This window comes from Nanorana parkeri, unplaced genomic scaffold (genome assembly GCF_000935625.1).
Source record: "Nanorana parkeri isolate BGI_ZX_2015 unplaced genomic scaffold, ASM93562v1 scaffold673, whole genome shotgun sequence".
In the NCBI taxonomy this organism is placed as follows: Eukaryota; Metazoa; Chordata; class Amphibia; order Anura; family Dicroglossidae; genus Nanorana; species Nanorana parkeri.
Window position 1 is genome coordinate 405,549 of NW_017306941.1, and position 21,813 is coordinate 427,361.

The window sequence follows — 21,813 nt, forward strand, 5'->3', positions numbered from 1 at the left end:
AGATATATAGATATATATCTATAGATATATATAGATATATAAAATGTCTTAAAAAATGAAAAAAGTTATTATTTATGTTACTACTACTGTGTCTGTGTATCAGACAATTACAGTATTAAACAGAACCACACTGCCATAGACAAGCTGCAGTTCTATTTGCAGGCTGAAGGCTTATTTTGAGAATAAACCTTCAGCAACATATGATCACTATTTCATAGCTGTCATAGCTTGTGCATACAAAGATAAACAGCAAACAAGCAAACAGAAAACGAGTGCTTACACGGATCCTGGCCTTTGGTAACCATTACTGGAGCCAGTGTCCAATCTCCGTCTCATCACCTTTGGCGGTAAGTCTGGAAAACCCTTTCCGATGTCTTTTAGCTCTACAGATGTTAGGCTCTGCGTAGATGGGCTTCTGCTCTTAATACCTAAATTAAAATAGAATAGTAAATATCTATGAGGTGGAGTAAACAGATCCAACACATTTGAATTCTACATACTTTATCTCCCAGCACTTTGTTTGCCTGGCTTTCAGCCAAATCATCTCTTTAAGAACTTCAAGTCTCCTGAAATAAGTTTTCCCTTGTTAACTGTTTCCACAGAGCAATAGGGGCAACCAATCACAAAAACAGAAAGGTGTTCTGTCAAAAGCCAACCCCCAGAAACCCTGTAAGGGGAACTTATAAAACACAATTGCCCTTTTAATATATTAAAGGACACCAGGGAACTTTGAAATGTAATCTGCTTCATCTGCCCTTTCTATCCAGTGGATAGACAGCTGTAATCATAGACCGAGACCAATGTAAACACTTATTTGCTTACACAGCCTTGTCAGCATCTGCACTATTACTGCAGACTGGGAGTAACAACAAGAAAGGCATCTGCTCTAATTACCTGTTTGATACACTTTCCTCACTGCCGAAGGCATAATTAATGAGTTCTGCGTTGCAATTTAAACATTGCAGAACACAAACTGCTAGAATAATGTAGCTCCGGGATTACTTTAGCTAAGACCCCATTCACACTGAGCGATTTGTAGCGCGATTTCCGAAATCGCTCAAATATGAAGCTCAATGTAGCTCTTCCAATGCATTTCAATGGGGATGTTCACATATTGCAGCTCAATGACGCATGTAGCTTGTAGCTGAAGCATGAGCTATTTTTCGATATATTTTAAGCGATTTGGCCCCAGTAGACTTTGATAGACTGCCAAAAGAAGCACTAAGTAGTGTGACAAAAATGAGCACTGTAGCTCAAAGCCGCTCATCTCAAATCAGCACTGAAAAAGCTTGTAACTCAGTCTGAATGGGGCCTTAGACGTGTCCATCTCTCTATTACATGTGATTCCAGACAGACAACTGTGGCGCGCACAACCAAAGGAATCCATGATGCTTTCTTTGTAGTAATGGTAAGTTGATGTGTGAACACTACAGTGTAGTTAACATATGCAGGGGCTGCTTGCTCTTAGCAGTTTGTGATCTCTGCTGATTACATGAGTGCAGTGTAGTACGCAAATCCTATTTATGACAGAGGTCATATTTGCAAAACTACTTGGAATTCCTGGGTATATTAAAAGAGCTTTATTTCCAGCTATCATTTAACTGAATGTGTACTTTCCTCACTGAGCACTTATTGTAGGATTAATGCTTCCATCTGATATTGATTGACACATTCAGACTTATTTTTGGGGAAATATGCATTTGACTCGGCAGGAATCTCTATACTACATGCTTATGTTAATAACACAAATGTTTTCCCGCAAAGCAGCTTATTGTACTCTCCAAAAAAACAAAAAAAGGAAGGAAGAATTTTGTCTGTACTCTAAACATCCAGCGATCACAATGAAGGCTTACTTACTCAGATATTTCTCTTCATTATCATTTTCATCAAACCCCTTGCTTGTAATAAAGACAACGTATTTTGGCATCATTTAATCAGATACTGTCATTATCTTTCGTATTACATTCAGTGTCTTTTCCAAATTACAGCAAACTTTCCTAGTGACTGTTGACCCTGGGCCAATAGCTCCAAAAATTGTCAACCAACCACCTACCTTCTGTGGAAGCTAAGGAGCGAAGAGAGGAGGCTGTAGAGCGCTTGAGCCCAGAAAGCTCATAAAGTCCTTTCTTGGTGAGGTCTATTGGCGGAGAAACATTTCCAGGGCTGGTCACAGAAGATACACTATGGCAATCTGACTCTACGTCAGTTTTCGAGGCGTCCTCTTTGGAGCTGGACTCGGGGCTTGTGGTCCAAAGGCTAGAGCTCTTCTGGCCATTAGAGGAAGGCGTGGAGGTCACCCATGGGATGCCGCCCCCTTTCTTGTCTCTTTGTGGCGATGAAGCTGACCGTGAATTTACATTCTGTTCTGAGGAATGTGAAGATAGTGATTCAACACTGCCCATAGGGGTGCTAGTTGGACTGCTGCTATAAGAGTCACCTACAGGGAAGACAAAAAAAAACCCCATTAAAGATGATATAAACCCTAACTGGATGACATTTAGCTTTCTAAACATTGTGTATTAGCATTTTACAAGCCTTCCAAATAGACTCATTTACTTAAAGGCAATGTATAGTGGTTATGTACATCTTTTCTTTTAATATTTTTTTTTTCAATTAGGCAGGTAAAGATGAAATGTTGCAAATTAATATTGCTCTACTGTAGTGTATTTTCAGCCAGTAGCTAGCACTCCATTCTCCTTTTGCATGTTTTCCAAGTTATACTTAGTTACTTTCCTGAAATAGAACTCAATAACTCAAGCTGGAATTTACACACAAATTAATGAGTCAAAGCAGTGACTCCTACCCTTCTCATCTCCTCTCACATCTGTAAGATTGTTCGATTAGAGAGGGTTAGTCTGAAGGCAAACAGCTTCATTTATGCTCACTCTTTATAAAACCCATAATATTCTGTAAATCTTGTGTCATAAGTTCACCCTGCATTAAGAGGGTTATTCACGAAAGAGCCGAAGGATCCAGTCATAGCTTCGGCTGATCCTTCGGCTCTCTTTGCCCCCCGGAGCCCTTCAGTTCAGTGGAACTGAAGGGCTGCTGTACGGGCTATTCACTATAGCCCGTACAGCAGCCGAAGGCGGCCAAGTGGCTCAGCCGAGCCGAAGGCATATTCTTTGCAAATGACAGCTGGGCGGCGCCAGCCATGATCTCCTGGCTGCCTTAGCCCAGTTGTAATGACAGGTCAGCATCCCCAAATGACCTGGGGACGCTGATCTGTCGTTAAACCAAGTGGGTGGAGACGGACGTGACGTCACGGTTGTTATTAATTGGCCAGGACCTGCTAGAAGACTCTAGCAGGTTCAGGCCAATAGGAAAAAGTTGGGGCGGAGCTACCTGTCACTGCTGGCTCCGCCGAATTGTTTTTTTGTTTGTTTTTTTCTTTAAAATATCTTTATTTATTTTTTTAATTTTCCAATTTATTTACATTTAAAAATATTTTTTTTCCTTTTTTTTTAAACTCTTCTCACTGATTTTCTATTCTGCTCGGTACCACGAAGGTACCGAGCAGAATGGAACCCTTTAAATGTTTATTTGTAAAACAAAAACATTATATATAAATAATAAAACAGATATATCAGTTTAAAAGTATATAAGCTTAAAAAATGAAAAAACAACAGATGCCTGACATAGTGTTAGAGTAGCAGACAGCGGGGTTGTAAACTGGAATTCCCCATCTAAGAATACTCTAGTCACACTCACTTTCTTGATCAGCCAGACACGGCGTATATCGTCCTTTAGGCTTTCTTGGTCCAGTGGAAAGACAAATGGCTCTAGTTCTCCTGGAGATTGATCGCGGCTGTGCCTGGGGAAGGGGAACATTGGGGTCCGGAGCTGTGTGAAAGATCTGTGCAAAGTAAGATTTGTTATTAGGACATAACACAAACGTCACAATTCTAAGCCAAAGCCATTTTTAGTGAGTTTAGCTAATCATCAAAATATCTTTTATTTTTCAATTGGAATTAGAAGAACAAAAAAAGTGGAGTGGAAGTCACATCCAAACTGTGTCCTGGATTGTGTCCTGGATCAGTGACTGAGATGATAATTTTTATATTTATATATAGTGCCAACAGTTTGCACAGTGCTTTACAAAATTAGGGCAGACAGTACAATTACAATACCATACCAGAGGATTAGAAGGGCCCTTCTCATGACATCTTACAATCTAAGGGTAGTGAAGCCTCTCAAAAAGCATGATGTACAGGTCAGCAATGGCAGCCTCCATACTTCCTAACTATGGATTTCCTTTAATGATCAAGTTATGACATTTGTCTTTTTTCATTTTGACAACTTCAATCTAACCCCCTCAATACCGGCATGTCTTTTCATTTCCCAAAAAATTAGATCACCTTGGGATGTCTACTTTCCAAAAAGAAGGAGGTCATTTTGTGTTTTTTTTGTACTTTTGCACTATCCTAGCATATTATTTTAGATGTTTTATAACAATTTTTTAAAAATTTTTGGTCATTTATATAGTAATTTCGTTCATAAGAACCACCAAAAAAAACCTTTAGCTGTCTCAAAATACTGTTTCTAAATTCATTTATATACAGTGTTGCATGATGGAGTAATTGTCAAACTATCACAGCACTGAAAACTGGCCTGGGAAGTAGGGGGGTGTCACATGCTGGCACTGAAGTGGTTAAAATGCAAATTCCCCTCCGTGACAGTCGGTGTTGAAATGTGTTTTACATATTGTAAAATCTGCACAGAATTGTGCTCAGGGCAGAAGTTTTGGTAACAAGCTTTCTATTTCTGTTATGGAAGCAGCATGCGGTCTTGCGTTTGTCATTGTCTTTAGAAATGACAAATTGGCATCACAAAACAAATTCCTTCATGAAGAAAGTGGACTCCAGCTGTGAAATGAGGCTGGCTATGTCTTGTTTTATTTTTTTAATAAATGGGTAAAAAAATTATTTGTTTAAATTTGGAACCATTATAAAAGACTTCAGTGACTTCAGTCGTCAAGTGTTAAATTGAGCTGTCACTAAAATGTTTACAATTCAGAAAACAAAGGAGAAAATTGTGCGAATTACAAGTTTTCTTGCAGAAATTGCAGGGAATGGAAAATGAAATTCTATTTTATTCTTTCCTCTGAAGGTGAATATGAATTATGTGTTACGTTTAAAATACAGAATGATCCATTGTTACAAAGCGCCAATAATGTAAGCTGGGCATATTGAGAACAATGTATTTCAGCTTGCCAGTGCAGTGCAGCCTAGCGGACGTAGTATGAATGGGCCCATGCTGCACTGAACACTAAACCGCCCCCCCTCCCACAACTTAAAGGAATCTATTTATATACAATTTAAAGAGCCAATGGCCCTGCAAATCTCTGTGAATGTTCGTACTGTGCAAATGGATGTACAAAACGAACGTTGTTATATACTTTTTTTAATAAGTTGAATATATTTTGGAATGTCACCTTGAAATACCACATCATGGCCACTAGATGGAGCTTAGAAGCATAGGAAATAAATAACTCCTCTGGTTCACATAATGTGGTATTACAAGATAACATTCAAAAAATCCATTTTACTTATAAAGAAAATGTAACAAGAACGTTCCTTTTGTGCATCTATTTGAACAGAAGAAGCATTCACAGAGATTTTCAGGGCCAATGTGTCTATGAATTTGTTTATAGAGAGTCCCCATTGTGTATATTCAGCCAGATTCTGCTTTCTTTAGTTGTAAAAAGAGTGGGGAAGGGTTAGGTTTTCCTACTCTCTGGGACTTCACATGTAAATAAGCAAGGAGGTCTCAAATGTGTCTCCTACCAAATACCCTCACCCCACTGGGTGTCATTAGTATTGTTCAAATATACACACTACTAAGAGTCTAAAAAATAAATACCACTCATGGATATAATCATTCGAGAGAAATGCGTGGGAATGGTCCACTGGCAAATATAAACAGAAACTATTTCTCTCTGGGACCCTGTTACAAAGATGTACCCTCACTTCCAGTCCTAATGAGAGACTTTGACCGGGCAGGAAGTGAGGGTACATCTTCAACAGAAACACAGATAGAGGTTAAAGAGCAACTTTACCCATATTTTTAAAATAACAACAAACGCACCTTTAGAAAAGTTTAGTAATGACAATCTACAAACACATACATCTAGATAATTGCCGGCTTTGTATGCTTTGCATATCTTTTCTTCCCCAGTTTTCTGACAGTGGACATTTAAACTAAGAGCAGATTACTAGATCTCAGTTTACTTCCTGGAACTCTGGCACATGTGACTAGGACAAGTGACCATCCACATCCTCTCAGGGGAGGAAAATGCCTTTCCCTGAGATCTCCTGAGATTACTTATGAGATTTCCCAGCAATGCTCTGCTGATGTAACTTTCCCAGGATACAACTTACTTAGGCACATTACACTTAGGCACATTACATCATTTGTGCCAAAATGGACCAGGAAGTAGATGAACTTTTTTGTAAGTAAAAGAAAAACAAGTTTGTTTAACTAATAAATGTAATATGATTTTAAATCGGCATGCAGAGCTGCATAATGATGTGATTTGTAGTGAAAGAGGGTAAAGATTCACTTTAAAACACTTTTTTTTTAAGTTGAATAAGGGAAGGTTAAAATCCCTGACAGCTTTTTATTGTTTGGAAACAGAATAAACTCAAAAAGGCCTACACAACCACCATTACTTATCAATGTTTAAAATAAACCTTGTATTTGTTATTCAATATTAACTCCTCTACCACAGCGTAATGCATATATGTGGCGGATGGGCCCTAATGCCCAGTTAGCATATATATATATATACACACATACACGTTGTCGTGTTGTTTTAGCGCGCACTCAATTGCTGCCCCTAGAATTTGGTTAAGGGACCATCAAGGGGTTACTATCATGTATGTATAAAACATATCTTATGCAGGGCCCTGGCTATAAAATCAAAAAATAGTCACCACCATTTGGGTGCATCAATTATTCTTTTACATTTGAGCACAAAATTACAGGGATCTGTGTTTATTCTATTATTCATACATAACAAAGCAGTTTGGCGTCACTTTACCTGCTGAGCGCATATCATTATATCTGTTCCCATGAATTGTAGCTTATAGGAAACATCTATCCAGCATGGATAATATAGACTCTGGATGAGATGGACGTTTAAAACACTAAATAGCTCCAACAATTAGCAAAAAGGCTGCTAAACAACTGCAAACAAAACAGCTTCTCACTCCCGAGACTGTATATAGAACAAATACTCCCTTGCTGACTTATAAGATTACTCACAACAGGTTATAATAGCTTGTATAAAGATGTGAGTTGCACTGTTGGTGCCAAACATCATATACATAGAATACTCCCAACGATGATATATTTCCAAGCAATAATTGTCATCTTGTGAGTCTCTGATCAGCGCCTATTTTGAAGTCTCTCACAGTATATGGAAGTGTCCATACTGCTGCAGAATGATTGAAGCAAAGTGATTGAAAAAGTCCTCATAAGTACTATTTTCAACAGGGCAATTGTATAAATAAAGGAATAAGTTATGTATAATTTCAATATATGACAAATGATATAGCCTTGCCATGTGATCTGGAACTACAGCTCCAATTCCATAGAGTCATCATGTTGTATTTCGTCAGAGAGGATCCAATGCAAATACCAGTACCAGTGTACCTCTTGGATAAAGTGCAAGTCAGTCAGTAAAATAACTAACAATCCAAAATAGCAAATGAACTGTTTGTCTTCACACATCAGCTGTGCCAAGAACCTAGCAATGCGTGACTGACGCATTTCACTGTAATGCTGTCATCAGAGGGGTGAACAAAGGTTTTAACCAAGATTAAAAGCCCAAAAGGGATGAGCTGGTCAGAACATGTCACCAAGCCCATGTTTCCAACTATACGTTCCTCTGCAGACGTAAGCCCCATTTGGGAGTTGCTACTGCGAAATTCCTTTTTCCTTTGCTAGCGAGTCACAGATCTGGATCAAATATGAAAGACTGAGCCTAACACCAGTCAAATGTTCTTTTAGTCTTGGATGTGTTGCATGTTACTTATGTTTTTATTATGTTGCAAGTACAGAAAATAAATGCCGACCTGTCAGAAATGCACTCAGCTCTGAAGTCCTGCTGTGGGCTGACAACACACAACATTTTGGTGGATTCAGTGGTGTCAGCCCTGCCCATTTGTCTCTTTCTATACTACTTAAACCACTCTCCTATCTCTAGACACAACAGAGACACTGAATATTCTGTAGTGCATAATAAGAATTGGAAGGGCTAATTAGACTCCTTGCTATAAGACAGGACGTGTGCACAGGACAAAGGACAGCTCTGAATTTCTGACTAAATCGACAGATTTTTTTTGCACTTATCGAACAGATATAACAAAATGCTTACAAAGGTATATTTAGGAGCCCAAAAGCTAGCAGGTAGGAAAAGTGTTTTTAATGTTTTAATATATTACCCATTATTAAGGTTTACTTACACTTTAAACAGAACCTGCATCATGCACATATCAGTGATTCTGGTGTAGTTAGAGTTGAACCCCATAACTACCCCCCTTGGTCTGAAGTGTGTATGGCTTCACATAGGCTATGCTTTTACAGTAGTGTTTAGGTGTGTAAGGACATATTTACTTATATACACCTTGGAAAACCCTATTTATTCTTGCAGTAAGGGCAACAGTAGCTTCTTTCAAGTGTCCAGAGATCAGCTTTAAAGGTGCTCTACACAACACAAACGTAATAATAATAATAAAACTCACATACAGCTACAAATCGTTCACAGTGCTGACAATACCTTTTCATAATGCTCTATTAAAATTTCCACCACAATATTCTGGAACTTGATGTTCATCATGGCTGCTACAGTTTCCTCCTGTGCTCTCATCAGCGTTGGCCCAAAGATCACACCCAGGTTAGAAAAAGTCATAAGATTCTGTTGGCTATGCAGTGAAACCCTATGGGAGAAAATATAATTGTCACAACATAATATATTGCTCTTAAAGTCATGTTATTAAACTGGCGAAACAAAGACTGAATGGGGAAAAAGCACAGAAGTGTTTTTTATGAGTTTTTTTTACTTAATTTTTTTTGTTAACTTTTAATCAGGTTTGATGAAAATGGCATGGCATACTCTAAAGTCTCTCCCAAACAGAGTGCATTCTGTCTTTCTCAGGGGTGGCTCGAAAGTTTCTCATTGTGTCATGCCTTCCAATGGTGCAGGCATCTGATGTGAAGAGGGAACTCTACATGAAAGGGGGCCTATGATGTGAAGGGGCGGTTTCTGATGTAAAAGGAAGGGGGCTCTTAGTGTAAAGAGGGACTCTGATGTAAACGGAGGGGGCTCCTAATGTAAAGAGGGACTCTGATGTAAAGGGAGGGGGCTCCTAATGTAAAGAGGGACTCTGATGTAAAGGGAGGGGGCTCCTAATGTAAAGAGGGACTCTGATGTAAAGGGAGGGGGCTCCTAATGTAAAGAGGGACTCTGATGTAAAGGGAGGAGGCTCCTAATGTAAAGAGGGGCATTGATGTGAAGGAGGCTTCTGATTTGAAGGAGGCTCCTGATTTGAAGGGGAAACCCCATTTGTTTGTCTTTTTCCGTGGGATCCTCCCTTAAAATCCATATTCAACCCCTATCTAGAAAAAAAGGGTCTAGTATGTATTTTGGAGTGGCCACATATTGTCTTTTACATTTATGATTTTTACATTTTAGGCTGGGGTGCCTTAACATTTTGCTTACTTTTACAGGGTGGTATGAATAAAGAAAGGGTGAAAAACACTGCTCTAAAAGCCCTTTAAGACATCCTGTCACAGGAAATAAAACTGCTGTCAGGTATTAAGTGCAGCCAACTGGAGGTGCATGCACCGTATGAGCCTCCAAGTAACTGCAGTTACACCTGGGCCGTTCTGACGGGTAAAACTCAAGACACTTTCTAGGAGGGTCGAACCTTGTCCACTCCTTTCCACTTCCCAGAGGCTTGGTCTGCCAGCAGTTTATGAGAAAAAAATACAGAACCCAGATTCATTATTGAAGATAAGGATTTCTACAGGCAGAAGACATAGAGGGAAGTCTACAAGTGACGTACTAATAGAAAAGGGGCAAACATGTTGCAGGTACAAATAATTATTAAACTAATGCATAAAACAAAAAAAAGTCCGCCAAAAAAGGGGCAGGTGTTGACAACAACAACCAATCAGGCTCTACCTATCATTTTATGGAAAAGTCAAACAATATTTTTGATTGATTTTGGCCAAGAACTAAACTTCTTTGTCCTTTCCCGAATGTGAAAGGTTTACTAGGCTTTATACTGAGCACTGCATAACAAAATGCGGAGTACAGTGGCAAAAGCGTCAGAGCTTTATGTTGTATCCTATGCTAATCTGGAATAAAGGAAATACAGTTTTTAGTGGATATAGCGTGGGATCTTTCCTTTTTCTTCATTCGGATGTTGCTGGGGTTGGGAGTGAGCCTAGATCTACATATATTCTTTAGGGAATCCAGCATGGAGCAGGTGTGCCTATTACCCTACATACCCTGCCACAGTCAACTTACCAACCTACTAAATATAGATACCGACTAAAAAATCCAGTTCTAGGAGGACGTAACATTTAATGCACATATAGAATTCAAAAACAAAAATGATAAGCAAGTTCAAAGAGAATTGCTTAGTGCACTAGAAAAAAAAACATTCCCTGTAATCTAAGTCTAGACAAACAACACATATGTAAGTGTCACAGTACTTGACAAGGTGCTTGATTAAGATGTCCAACATCTCTCGGTTTTTCTCAGGCAGTTTATGAACCAAGGCGTGAACTGCTTGAACTCTGTAGTTCTGGTCATCGGATTCTGTGAAAAAAGAAGAACTCCCCTAAGCAATTTATACAACTAGGCTGGTAACATAACTCCAATTTAATTATAGGGAACAACACTTTCTAGAGTTTGGAAGATTTCAAAACACTAGGAGCTGTTAGCCTCCACTCCCCCTCTTCAGCTTTTTTAGCCATCAATGGTGGAGAGGCCTCTATTCTTTAATACTTTCCTCCTAACAGACACAAAAAATATAAAGCTTAAATATGGGCAGGTAAAGGATCCAGTGATTACTTTGTCTAGGGAATGAGACAACAATGGTTACCTTAACTCCTTTGTCATGCAATCTCCCTCCTTGTGGGTTTCCACTGGAGATGGCCGGTCCCCCAAAGTAGCTCTTCTTGCTGATTGCCCACCCAAATTCTAAAACTGCAATCTACGGCAGTGGGCCAGCAGTTGGTTAAGGTTAGTATTACTCTGTTATCCCATCAACTAGAATTTTTTTTTGATCATTTCAATAAACTTTTGGATTGTACCCATTCTGGTTTTGTGCGGCTGATCTTTTGAGGATTTGTCTACTCTCAAGCTACACTCAACTATACCCCTCTTCTATATTTTATTGTCTAAACGACAGGGTCATTTGTCTGCCTGCTTTATTACATTAACCACAAATCCACTGTCATTCTCTTTTCTTTAAACAAAGGGGAACAGAGTTGTCAGCATATGACTGCAGCAATGGAATGTAGACATTGTCCCTAAAAAGGGACAAAATCTCATAGAAGGAACCAGCAGAATGCTAGAAAGACAGAAATAAAAAATCTGGGCATTCAATAAAAAAGAAACATGGCTATTTCGTAAATATACAGTCTACATAAAAATACAATAAATATAAATTCACCTACAAATAGTGAATTAATCGGTACGGCAATGCAAAGAGCTATGAGGATGTACAAATTGCAGTCACCCATACCTACCCATCATAAATCATCTCTTAAACTGCCTGTAAAAACCCAAAATCCGATTGGTTGCTGTGTTACTGAAAGTCATACATCCCTAGTTAAACTGCGGTTAGGATTTGTTGTTGTTACTAAAAGGTAATGTACTTACTGACTGCAAGAATAAAATCCTTGTGTAATTTGTACGTCATGAGAGGCTCAATTAGACATCTGTCAACACAAAAAGCACATGTCATCATAGACATAAGTTTCATGAAGAGCTTTTAAATTCAATATATCACAATTGGACTGGTCCACATTTATATTTTTGTAAAAGCAGCTTTAAAACCTATTTCTACAAATATAGTTTTATCAAATAATGCATCACTGGGATCCAAGAAGATGTTCATCCTCCTTAGGCGAGCTCTCACTTGGCTAACTAGAGTAGCAGTCACGCATAAACATATGCTGGGGAAGATTTCTTTCATATAACACTGGAAAAAAATTGCAACGTGTCCACTCTAATTGACTACCAGATTAAATGGAACCTATCAGAACTGGCATTACCCTTTACAGCCCAATGCTCTCTTCTATTCCTGGAGCCCATTTCTCGGCTCCAAGAAGCACTTTTATAGGAGCAGGTGATGTTGCAGAGCATTCAGTGTGATAAGGAGCAAACTACAGGAGCTCATTCCAACAAATCACTGATCTGTTACCAATAAACTGGAATGTAAATGCCTGTGAAGTGTGGCTGCACAATGTGTGATGTATTATTATGGCTCAATACATACTGAACTATACAGCAAAAAGGCTACAAAGGACGTACTCACCTGAGGTAGTTTTTCAGAGCGCTGGTTATTGTTTTATTGTCCCACATCTCTAAATCAATATCCATATCAGGAGGTGCTTTAGGAGCTTAAAAAAAAACACATTAATATTTATAATTGGTATAAATCTGTCTTCAACACGTGTAATTTTTACTTTATTTTGAGTTTTACTATGTGAATGAGAACATATAGTATGTATAAAATCGTTGTTATCCCAATTTGGCTGCAAAAGTGGAAATTTACTATAAAATGTAAACCTGTATATTCCACAAACATGGCCCTACGCTGCACACAACCTCTATAGAGCTTTGTGGGTCTGGCCAAGTCTGACCTGTCACCTTCTGGAGGGTGGCATTGAAAAAGTAGATGATGTTTAGCACAACCATACAAGTACAAAAATAAATAGATATAAAATATTTACATATATACAGTATATATATTACATAGCACAGGTATATTTTATGTTATTCTGTTATTGCTACTGCTGCTATGAATAGCTACATTTAGTTTGCCTGGTAACATAATGTTATTACACAAAAATCTGAGCTTTTACTAAAATTAAGCTGCTGTTAGAAATTAATTACATTTTAAATAAACATTTAAATTAAAAAATACACTAAATCAGTTGGAAAGTACACAAGTGCAGTCTTTCCCCTACACAGATCATTATCAGGTCCAAAATGGTCTAAAATGCTGTCATACTTATCCTGTATACAGGCAGTCACCAGGTTACGAACAAGGTAGGGTCTGTAGATGTGTTCTTAAGTTGAATTTGTATGTAAGTTGGAACAAGTAAAAAAAATTTTAAGTGCAACTCCAGCCCAAAATTACTTTTTTAGTTTTGGATAGCATAGGGAAGGGTTAAAATATTGGAACTACCGTAGCCCTCCGCCAGTCACTCGGAACTCTACCAGTCATTAGAGAGTCCTTAAAAATGAGGAATAATGGTCTAGTTATAACCTCGCTTAGTTCCTTAAGTATCTTGGGGTGTAGATTGTCCGGTCCCAACGCTTTATTTGCATTAAGTAGACTAAGTCTTTGTTGTATCCCGGGTTCCGTCAACCACTTGGCTATATTTTGTGATGAACTATGTGTTTTATTATCGGTGTCAAACCCGTTTCCCTCCTGAGTGTATACTGAGGAGAAAAAAGTGTTCAGCACTTCGGCCCTCTCCTTGTCGTTTGTGACCAACTTCCCATTTTTGTCCTTTATTGGGCCTATCTGCTCCTTTCTCCCCTTTTTACTGTTTACTTTTTACTGTTTTGTAAATTTTTGGGGGTTTTGTACATTTTTTTTAATTTTTTTTTTACAATATGTGGCAATATGCTTTTCGAACTCTATTTTAGCTGCCCGTTTTGCTAGGTACAGTACTACGAACGTCGGCATGAGCACGGTAGCATTACAACTAGTGGAACAGCCTGGGGCCTCCGTTTGTAAGTACGAGTCGTACGTAACTCAGATGTTCGTAACTCGGAGACTGCCTATACTGACAATTTACCATTATGGTAACAGAATGTTCAGATATCTTATAAAGTATACCAATGCTTTCACTTAAACCTCAAAATAAGGCAACTTCTCCGGCATCCTCTTGTCAGTGCTGCTGGACCCTTCTGACGGCAATGGTACCTGAGCAGCCTATTACCAGATCGGAGCACTACTACATGGGACGTTGCAAGGTCTATGTCAATATTGACTATAAGATAGTCAGTATGTATACAGGAGGCTCTGTGGGCTCCTGCTGGGCTAACAAAAGAATGTCTGAGAGATAACAGGGTATTGTTTGTTACTATACGGCACCTATGCATGAGAGTGTTCAACAGAGAGGCTTCAGTAAGGGAACAGGTGTACTTTAAATATCAGACTTAAAATTCAGGGAATAGAGCTCTGCATCTTCAGTTTTGAAGATGTTTTTGAATAGTATATTCATAAAAGCCACATTTTCAAAATCTATATCCTGCAAGAAGAGCCTTGTATTGAGATCTGACAATGTCAGCTTGCCCTGAATATTATTTCATGCTTTTACAGCGCACTCAGATTTTTATCTAATGAGACGTGTATAGTAGCCCGGCTCCACTTTTACTATTCAAGAGTAACAAGGTCAGCTATGCACCCCTATCTCTTTCCAAATGGCCGTATTGAAACACAGATTCATACATGCACTCATAGAAGACTTTCTTTCACAGTAAAGTCACCGGTGAGATTTTCTTTCATTTCCTTCAGGAAAAATTTACTTTTTTCTAGTTGTTGTTCCATGGAAACAAATGCATTGACACAGAAGAATAAAAAATATATATTTTACTGCTGATGAAAAGCATTAGAACTACAAACCACCAGGAGTGCATCTTAAAGGGTCAAACCATGTAAAAATTAATATTTCTTATATTTCTTGGGAATTCCAGTGGAGATATCTCAATGGCTGATCAAGTGGGTGATTCAGTACAGCTGCATTCATAACATGTTACAGGTTTTGGATGAATTCATTTTTTTAAGTCTAGTTCTGATCTACATTTAAGTCTATTAATGTAAATCTATGATTGGGTTGTGACCTGGCAGATAGCATCCAGAGCACCTTAAGCTGGGTACATACAGATTTAATTTTTATCCTTGGGTAACTCTATTTCCTCAACAAACGTTGATTTCTAGATTTACTTTTATCGAACGGACATATTGCAAAATTGTTGGGTAAGCACTGCATGCCGCCAATGAGCTGCAAGCACTATTGGGATATTCCGTTAGTGGTGGGCACTGTTGCCAGAATACAAAGGACACATTGGGAGATTGATCCATCCACATTCTTAGCATGAAGAATTTTTTCATTCAGCATCACAGGCTAAACAAAAGTAATCTATCCATGTGTACCCAGCTTCAGAATATGATTCCCTTTTAAGGAAGATTATATTGTCTTTTGTGTGCAGCTCCCAATGTACAGAGACATGAAGTGTGGCAGAGTATAAGGGTCAGACAAGAAAGATGCAATCTCTCCACACATAATAGCAGGGGTAAAGCTAGGAAAGGGCAACAGATGCTGACAGATATAACATCCACATGTGGCTAGGAATAAGAAAAATGTATACAACATTAGCAATAGGAAAAGGTATTGATTTTTTTTTCTCCCTTGTGCCAGAAGCCCATTGCAAGATCTGTGCCCAGGGAACAAATATCCCAAGGCTATTTCTGCCTATTGGGCTTTGTTTCTGCATTTAAACCGTTGTTCTGTGTACTGGAAGCATATAAAAAGACAATGCATACAGGCATATCTTATATTTCTTTGGTGTTAAGAAGCAGAAAACTAGTATCTGTCTTTCTGCTGAGACAAAAACGTAATTGGGCAACTGTGACTATGTCCTTTGATGGTTAAATTTACGTAGGTTTGCTTTATTTACAAAAATAAAGAAAATTTTATCCATATGATTGCTATTATTTTGTTATGTGTGCCAGAATCATCCCCACATCACCTGATACAGATAGTAAAATATACTTACAAAAAACTGTGTTCATCAGCTTCTGAACTTTCGAGTTCACACCTCCAATTCTGTAGAGTCCCAAAATAGTGATACCTACAAAGGAAGACATAAAATAAGTGACCGTCATGAAAGTGCTAAAAAGCAAAAGGAGTTCTGCATATTCAAAGCCAATATTGCATGCTACTACCAGGACTTAATAAAACATTTGTGCTTCCCTCGGTACACATAAATGAATTTCCTTTGAATAAAGACTCAATCCTTTTTTTTTATCACCGGCATTCTTATGTGATTGTAATATTAAGAGCGAAAAACAGGAAGCATTGTTTGCAGGAGTTTTTTGTTTGTTTTGTATACAGAGCTCTCACAGTAAGATTGGTAAAACTCTGGATTTAGGCAATAACGCCATAGCCTGCATTAGAAGCAGATGAGTCTCTAAAGCAGTGCTAGGAGATAAGTTGTTGGATGAAAGCTAGACGATGAGTCACTAGAGCAAAGCTAGGAGAGGAACGGCCGGAGCAGATCTAAGGGAGGTTTTGCTGGATCAGAACTAGGAGAGGGGTTCCTGGAGCAAAGCTAGGAGATGAGTGGCTGGAACAGAGCTAGGAGATGAGTTACTGAAGCAAAGCTAAATGATGACTCAGAGAAGATCTAGGAGATAAGTTGCTGGAGCAGAGCTAGAAGATGAATTGCTAAAGCAGAACTAGGAAATAAGTTGGTGGTAGTACACGAGTTGCCACAGCAGAGCTAGGAGAATAGTAGATACCAGAATTAAGAGATGACTCAATAGAACAGAGCTAAGAGATGAGTTGCTGAAGAAAGAGCTAGGAGATGATTTGCTGGAGCAGAGCTAGGAGATGAGTTGCTAGAGTAGAGCTTAGAGTTGAGTTGCTGGAGCAGAGCTAGAAGATGAATTGCTAGACTAGAGCTAAGAGCTGAGTTCCTGGAGCAGAGCTAGGAGATGATTTGCTACAGTAGAGCTAAGAGATGAGTTGCTAGAGTAGAGCTAAGAGACGAGTTGCTGGAGCAGAGCTAGGAGAGGAGTTGCTGGAGCAGTTAGCAGATGAGTTGCTGGAACAGTTAGGAGATGAGTTGCTAGAGTAAAGCTAAGAGATGAGTTGCTGGAGCAGAGATGGGGGATGAGTGGCTAGAGTAGAGCTAAGAGATGAGTTGCTGGAGCAGAGCTAGGGGATGATTTGCTGGAGAAGAGCTAGGGGATGATTTGCTGGAGCAGAACTATGAGATGAGTTGCTGGAGCAGAGCTAGGAGATGATTTGCTAGAGTAGAGCTAAGAGATGAGTTGCTGGAGCAGAGCTAGGAGATGATTTGCTGGAGCAGAGCTAGGAGATGAGATGCTGGAGCAGAGCTAAGAGATGAGTTGCTGGAGCAGAGCTAACAGATGAGTTACTGGAGCAGAGCTAGGAGATGAGTTGCTGGAGCAGAGCTAGGGGATGATTTGCTGGAGCAGAGCTAGCAGATGAGTTACTGGAGCAGAGCTAGGAGATGAGTTGCTGGAGCAGAGATGGGGGATGAGTGGCTAGAGTAGAGCTAGGAGATGAGTTGCTGGAGCAGAGATGGGGGATGAGTGGCTAGAGTAGAGCTAGGAGATGAGTTGCTGGAACTGTTAGGAAATGAGTTGCATGTTAAATTGGAATAGACCTGTGCTGCAGGAACTAATTCAGATACCTGTGGTGCATTTAAAATAGCATAGGCCAGTTTGCAATTCATGTTGTAGTATTGAACCATGAACACTTAAATAAAAATGTCTGAATAACTCGACTAAGACATATTTAAATATATCTTCTTTCCAGGCTCTGTAGTTGATGATGTAATGTTAGAGCACACATCTTGTGAAACATCCAATGTCAAGTTGTTCCATTTCAACTTTTTATGATCCTTCTCGGTTCCATGAGCGCAATTCCCAAAAATGGGAAAATATTGAAGCCCTTCTTCCTAATTGCCTATTAAAAGTTTGTTAGAGTGAAATCCAACACTCCTGCTAAGTTCCGTATTCAGCACTCCCAGACTGAAGTTATGGGGTGTTCTAAGGGATTCCAGGAAACGACTTGAAACTATTGAAATGCTTAGCAATCGTCTGCAGAACACCATGTCCTTCTGTATAGCATTACAAAATGAGGTTTAAACAATGTCACAATGCTCTTCTGAATAACATTTACAAAACAAGTTTAAACAATGTGAAGTATACAAGGTCTTACTGCTGTTGCTAATACAACAGTTATTTGTTTCTTAGATGGTCTGGTTTAAAAGCTCCATTAAACCCACACACAGCAGTCTGAAGGTGAAAATGCACCTTATTCTATTATGTAATAATGCAAAATAAGTCCCATATTGAACACACTCACCTCGTGTCTCCACAGAATGGATACATTTCTTCACAAAATTGAAGCCAGCTTCATTCAAGAACACTGCAGTGAAAAGGAAGGGATACCATAACATCACCTTTCAGTAAACTTCCAGTTATAAGTGCAATATTAATACACTGCAATTTACTCTTAGATTTAAGTAATAAACTACCAGAAACTACCTTTACAGAAGCACTCCATAACCTGAAAACCATGTGATTACTTATTTTCTCTCTCTAGTATACTGTGGCTTACCTCATAAAGTGACACTAAACTCAGGAGTTAAATCTTAAAAATGCCTTCAAGTATCTCAACTATTAACAAAAATGTGTCTTATTTGTGTATCACTCGGCTGTAGATCCTCAAATCATCTCTGAATTCATGCTGACATTGTCCTTCCTTCTGGAGGGGGGCTACTTTTGTTTCCCATGGTCCCTGTGCGTGTTGTAAAGTAGTCACTCCAAGCTCGCTCCCGAGATGGACTACAAACATGATACAAATTAGTAAACTAAACATGAGATTGTAGTCCATCACAGGAGTGAGCTTGGAGCGGTGACTACTTTACAACACACATAGGGAACATGGGGAACAAATGTAGCCACCCTCCAGAAGGAAGGACAGTGTCACCACCAATTCAGAGATGATTTGGGGATCTACAGCCGAGTGATACACAAACAAGATACATGTTTGTTAATAGTTAAAAAAAGTGAACTATGGGGTAAGTGTTTTTCCTCATAGTTCTCTTAAGAGTCACGGGAGGACATATACTAGCGTCCACCCGTGACCCAAAGCTCAGAATATAGTTAGTTACAGCTCGCAGTATATTGAGACCACCGCATCCGAGATGGATCCCGACATTACTGTCAAGATCCACCCAGCTGCGTGAATTACAGCGGGCCATGTCTATCTAGAGGCAGAGCCAGCTGTACCCGCCCCCTCCCTCATCCGTTCCTCCAGTCAGCGCTGGAGGACCAGAGCGGGGAGGGAGGGGGGGGGGGAGGATCCCTGCAGGGAGCCGTGACTGACAGTCACGGCTCTCTGCGGGGAGATGATCGAGAAGTGAGCGAGCTACGTTATGTGTTCGCTTACTTCCCAATCTATTGAGCCGACATGTGACAGTTTCATTGTCACACGTCAGCTCTAACTATGAGGATGAGTGATTTTCACTCACCTCATAGTTCTCCTTTAAGGTTGTCGCCTCTCTCGGATAAGGGTCTGGCATAGATTTTGGAGGGGCCACACTTCCTTTTTTACATTTTACCATTTATGTTTCCTACATTTTAGACTGGGGTGTCTTGAGATTTTGCATACTTTGCTAGGGTATTGTGACTGAAAAAAAGTTGAGAAACACTGGTCTAGCAGCAGGAAGGGAGCTGGCAGGCATAGGGATCTAATAAGTAAATCTGCTTTATTTGAGTACCGTAGGCAATACCAGCGCTGAATCCTTGCAGTGTCAGGGTAGCGCCATTGCAAGGGTAAGTTTTTTTTCTTTAAGTTAATGAATCCTGACCTACCCTGATTTCTCAGTTAAGACTTGCCATCTGTCACTTAATTGCCAAATAGGAGTGCATTTTCAGGCCACTGGGGCAATCTCAGTTGGCAGGGCTTAGCCATGAAATCATGGAAAGTGAGACCCCCAGTGAAAATAAATCAGAGAGGGGCAGAGACTAGGTTTCTCTGGCTAATACAAGTAAAATGAGGCATCTCGCAGTGTCCGACTTTAGGAAGGACATTTCCTTCTAAAAATCAGAAACAGAGCACAGGTTCACTTTAGATGTTTGGGACTTCGAAAGGAATAAATGAAGAACTCACATAGCTAACATGTGGTCTGCGTTGATGATCAGAGTAAGGAGAGTTCCCTAAATTGGTGCTGTGATGCTGCAAAGCATACTCATCATTAGGTGAATTTACATTTTAATAGGTTGCTCTGTGTAGTTTTAAGTATTTCTGCACATCGGTTTACATTAAGGAGGAACTCTAATACTGCCCAGCACAACTCTGACTGTCCAAGCTGAGCTTTCTAGCTAAGCTTCTGGTTTCAGCACATCATTTGTAGTTTTCATGTAGTTCTATGGAGAATCCACTAGAGGGCGGAGCGATACAACACTTCTACAGGTGGAACTCGAATAATTAGAATATCGTGCAAAAGTAATTGCAGTAAGTGCTGCAAAAGGGGCCCAAACCAAGTACTGAGTACATATGCATGCTTGTACTTTTCAGAGGTCCGATATTGTTCTATGTACAATCCTTGTTTTATTGATTGCATGTAATAATCTACTTTTTTGAGGTTGTGGATTTGGGGTTCTTGGGGCTTTCATGCGCTGTAAGCCATAATCATCACAATAATGACAAATCACGGCTTGAATTATCTTGCTTTGCATGTAATGAGTCTATCTCCTATATTAGTTTCACCTTTTAAGTTGCATTAGTGAAATAAATGAACTTTGCACGATATTCTAATTATTCGAGTTTCACCTGTATATTCCGTATCAGTTTGTAGGAGAAAAAGCAATAAACACAGTAAAATCAATTCATTCATCACCCATCTCAATCATACTTACTTTCTTCTTTTTTGCTTATGATTGCCGGGAGTGTGTAAATCTAAAATTAGAAAATAACATACATTATTTATCAGTGCACAGAAAGCATGCTGAAAGCATTTTTTTAAAAACCCAATCACTAAAATCTCATATAATCTTAAATGTGTTCATTAATTTCAAAACATATATTTAAAAAAAACCCTGTTAATTAAATTAAATTATTCCTTGTAAGCCTTTCATGACGGTCCTTGTCCAGAGACTTCATGTTATGGGGTGACAACACTCTTACCCTGTCTCTGAGCTGCCCTTCTGCACTGTCACATTGTCAAATGCACTTCTAGTGGAGACTTTGGGGTTGGTTAACTAAAGAACAAGAGCATGTTCACTTTCCAATGTGAATTTTCACTTTGCACAGGTATTTTCCCTTAGCTTAGTAAAGGTGGTAAAAATTCACTTTGTAAAGAATTTCCAATCACATTCCTGGTAAGCCTGTCATGACGGTCCTTGTCCAGGCACTTCTCATATGAGGTGATGACACTCTTTCCCTATCCCCGAGTTGCCTTTCTGCATTGTTGCACAGCTTCCCCTCATTCTCCAAGCCTAGGGAAAATGTCCTTCCTAAGTAAAAAATCCGCTTGCCTTTAGTAAATAAACCCCTTAGTGGTTAGCACTTCACCCTGGCAGCACTGGGGATCCACGGTTCAAATTCCGGTGAGAACACTATCTGCGTGGAGCAGAACATGCTAGAAGGTTAATTGACTCCTGTCTAATCGGCCCTGTATGCATGTGAGATTGGGATCTAAAATTGTAAGCTCCTTGGGGGCGGAGACTGATGTGAATGAAAAGTATGTAGATTTATACGTATGTACTATGTACTTTATAAATATCTGTAATT

General features: G+C 39.3%; 1 protein-coding gene across 1 annotated transcript in view; it reads right to left on the bottom strand.

Moving 5' to 3' along the window:
• ARHGAP42 (Rho GTPase activating protein 42) overlaps nucleotides 1-21,813 on the bottom strand; it is a 289,730-nt gene that overhangs the window by 11,402 nt on the left and 256,515 nt on the right. Inside the window, exons 12-21 of the mRNA XM_018563547.1 lie at nucleotides 20,940-20,979; nucleotides 18,379-18,441; nucleotides 16,037-16,111; nucleotides 12,558-12,642; nucleotides 11,900-11,958; nucleotides 10,726-10,831; nucleotides 8,783-8,942; nucleotides 3,712-3,856; nucleotides 2,054-2,437; nucleotides 281-428 (exon numbers count right to left, since the gene is read on the bottom strand). Coding sequence (XP_018419049.1) covers nucleotides 281-428; nucleotides 2,054-2,437; nucleotides 3,712-3,856; nucleotides 8,783-8,942; nucleotides 10,726-10,831; nucleotides 11,900-11,958; nucleotides 12,558-12,642; nucleotides 16,037-16,111; nucleotides 18,379-18,441; nucleotides 20,940-20,979 — 1,265 coding nt within the window. The remainder of the gene's footprint in view (nucleotides 1-280; nucleotides 429-2,053; nucleotides 2,438-3,711; nucleotides 3,857-8,782; nucleotides 8,943-10,725; nucleotides 10,832-11,899; nucleotides 11,959-12,557; nucleotides 12,643-16,036; nucleotides 16,112-18,378; nucleotides 18,442-20,939; nucleotides 20,980-21,813) is intronic.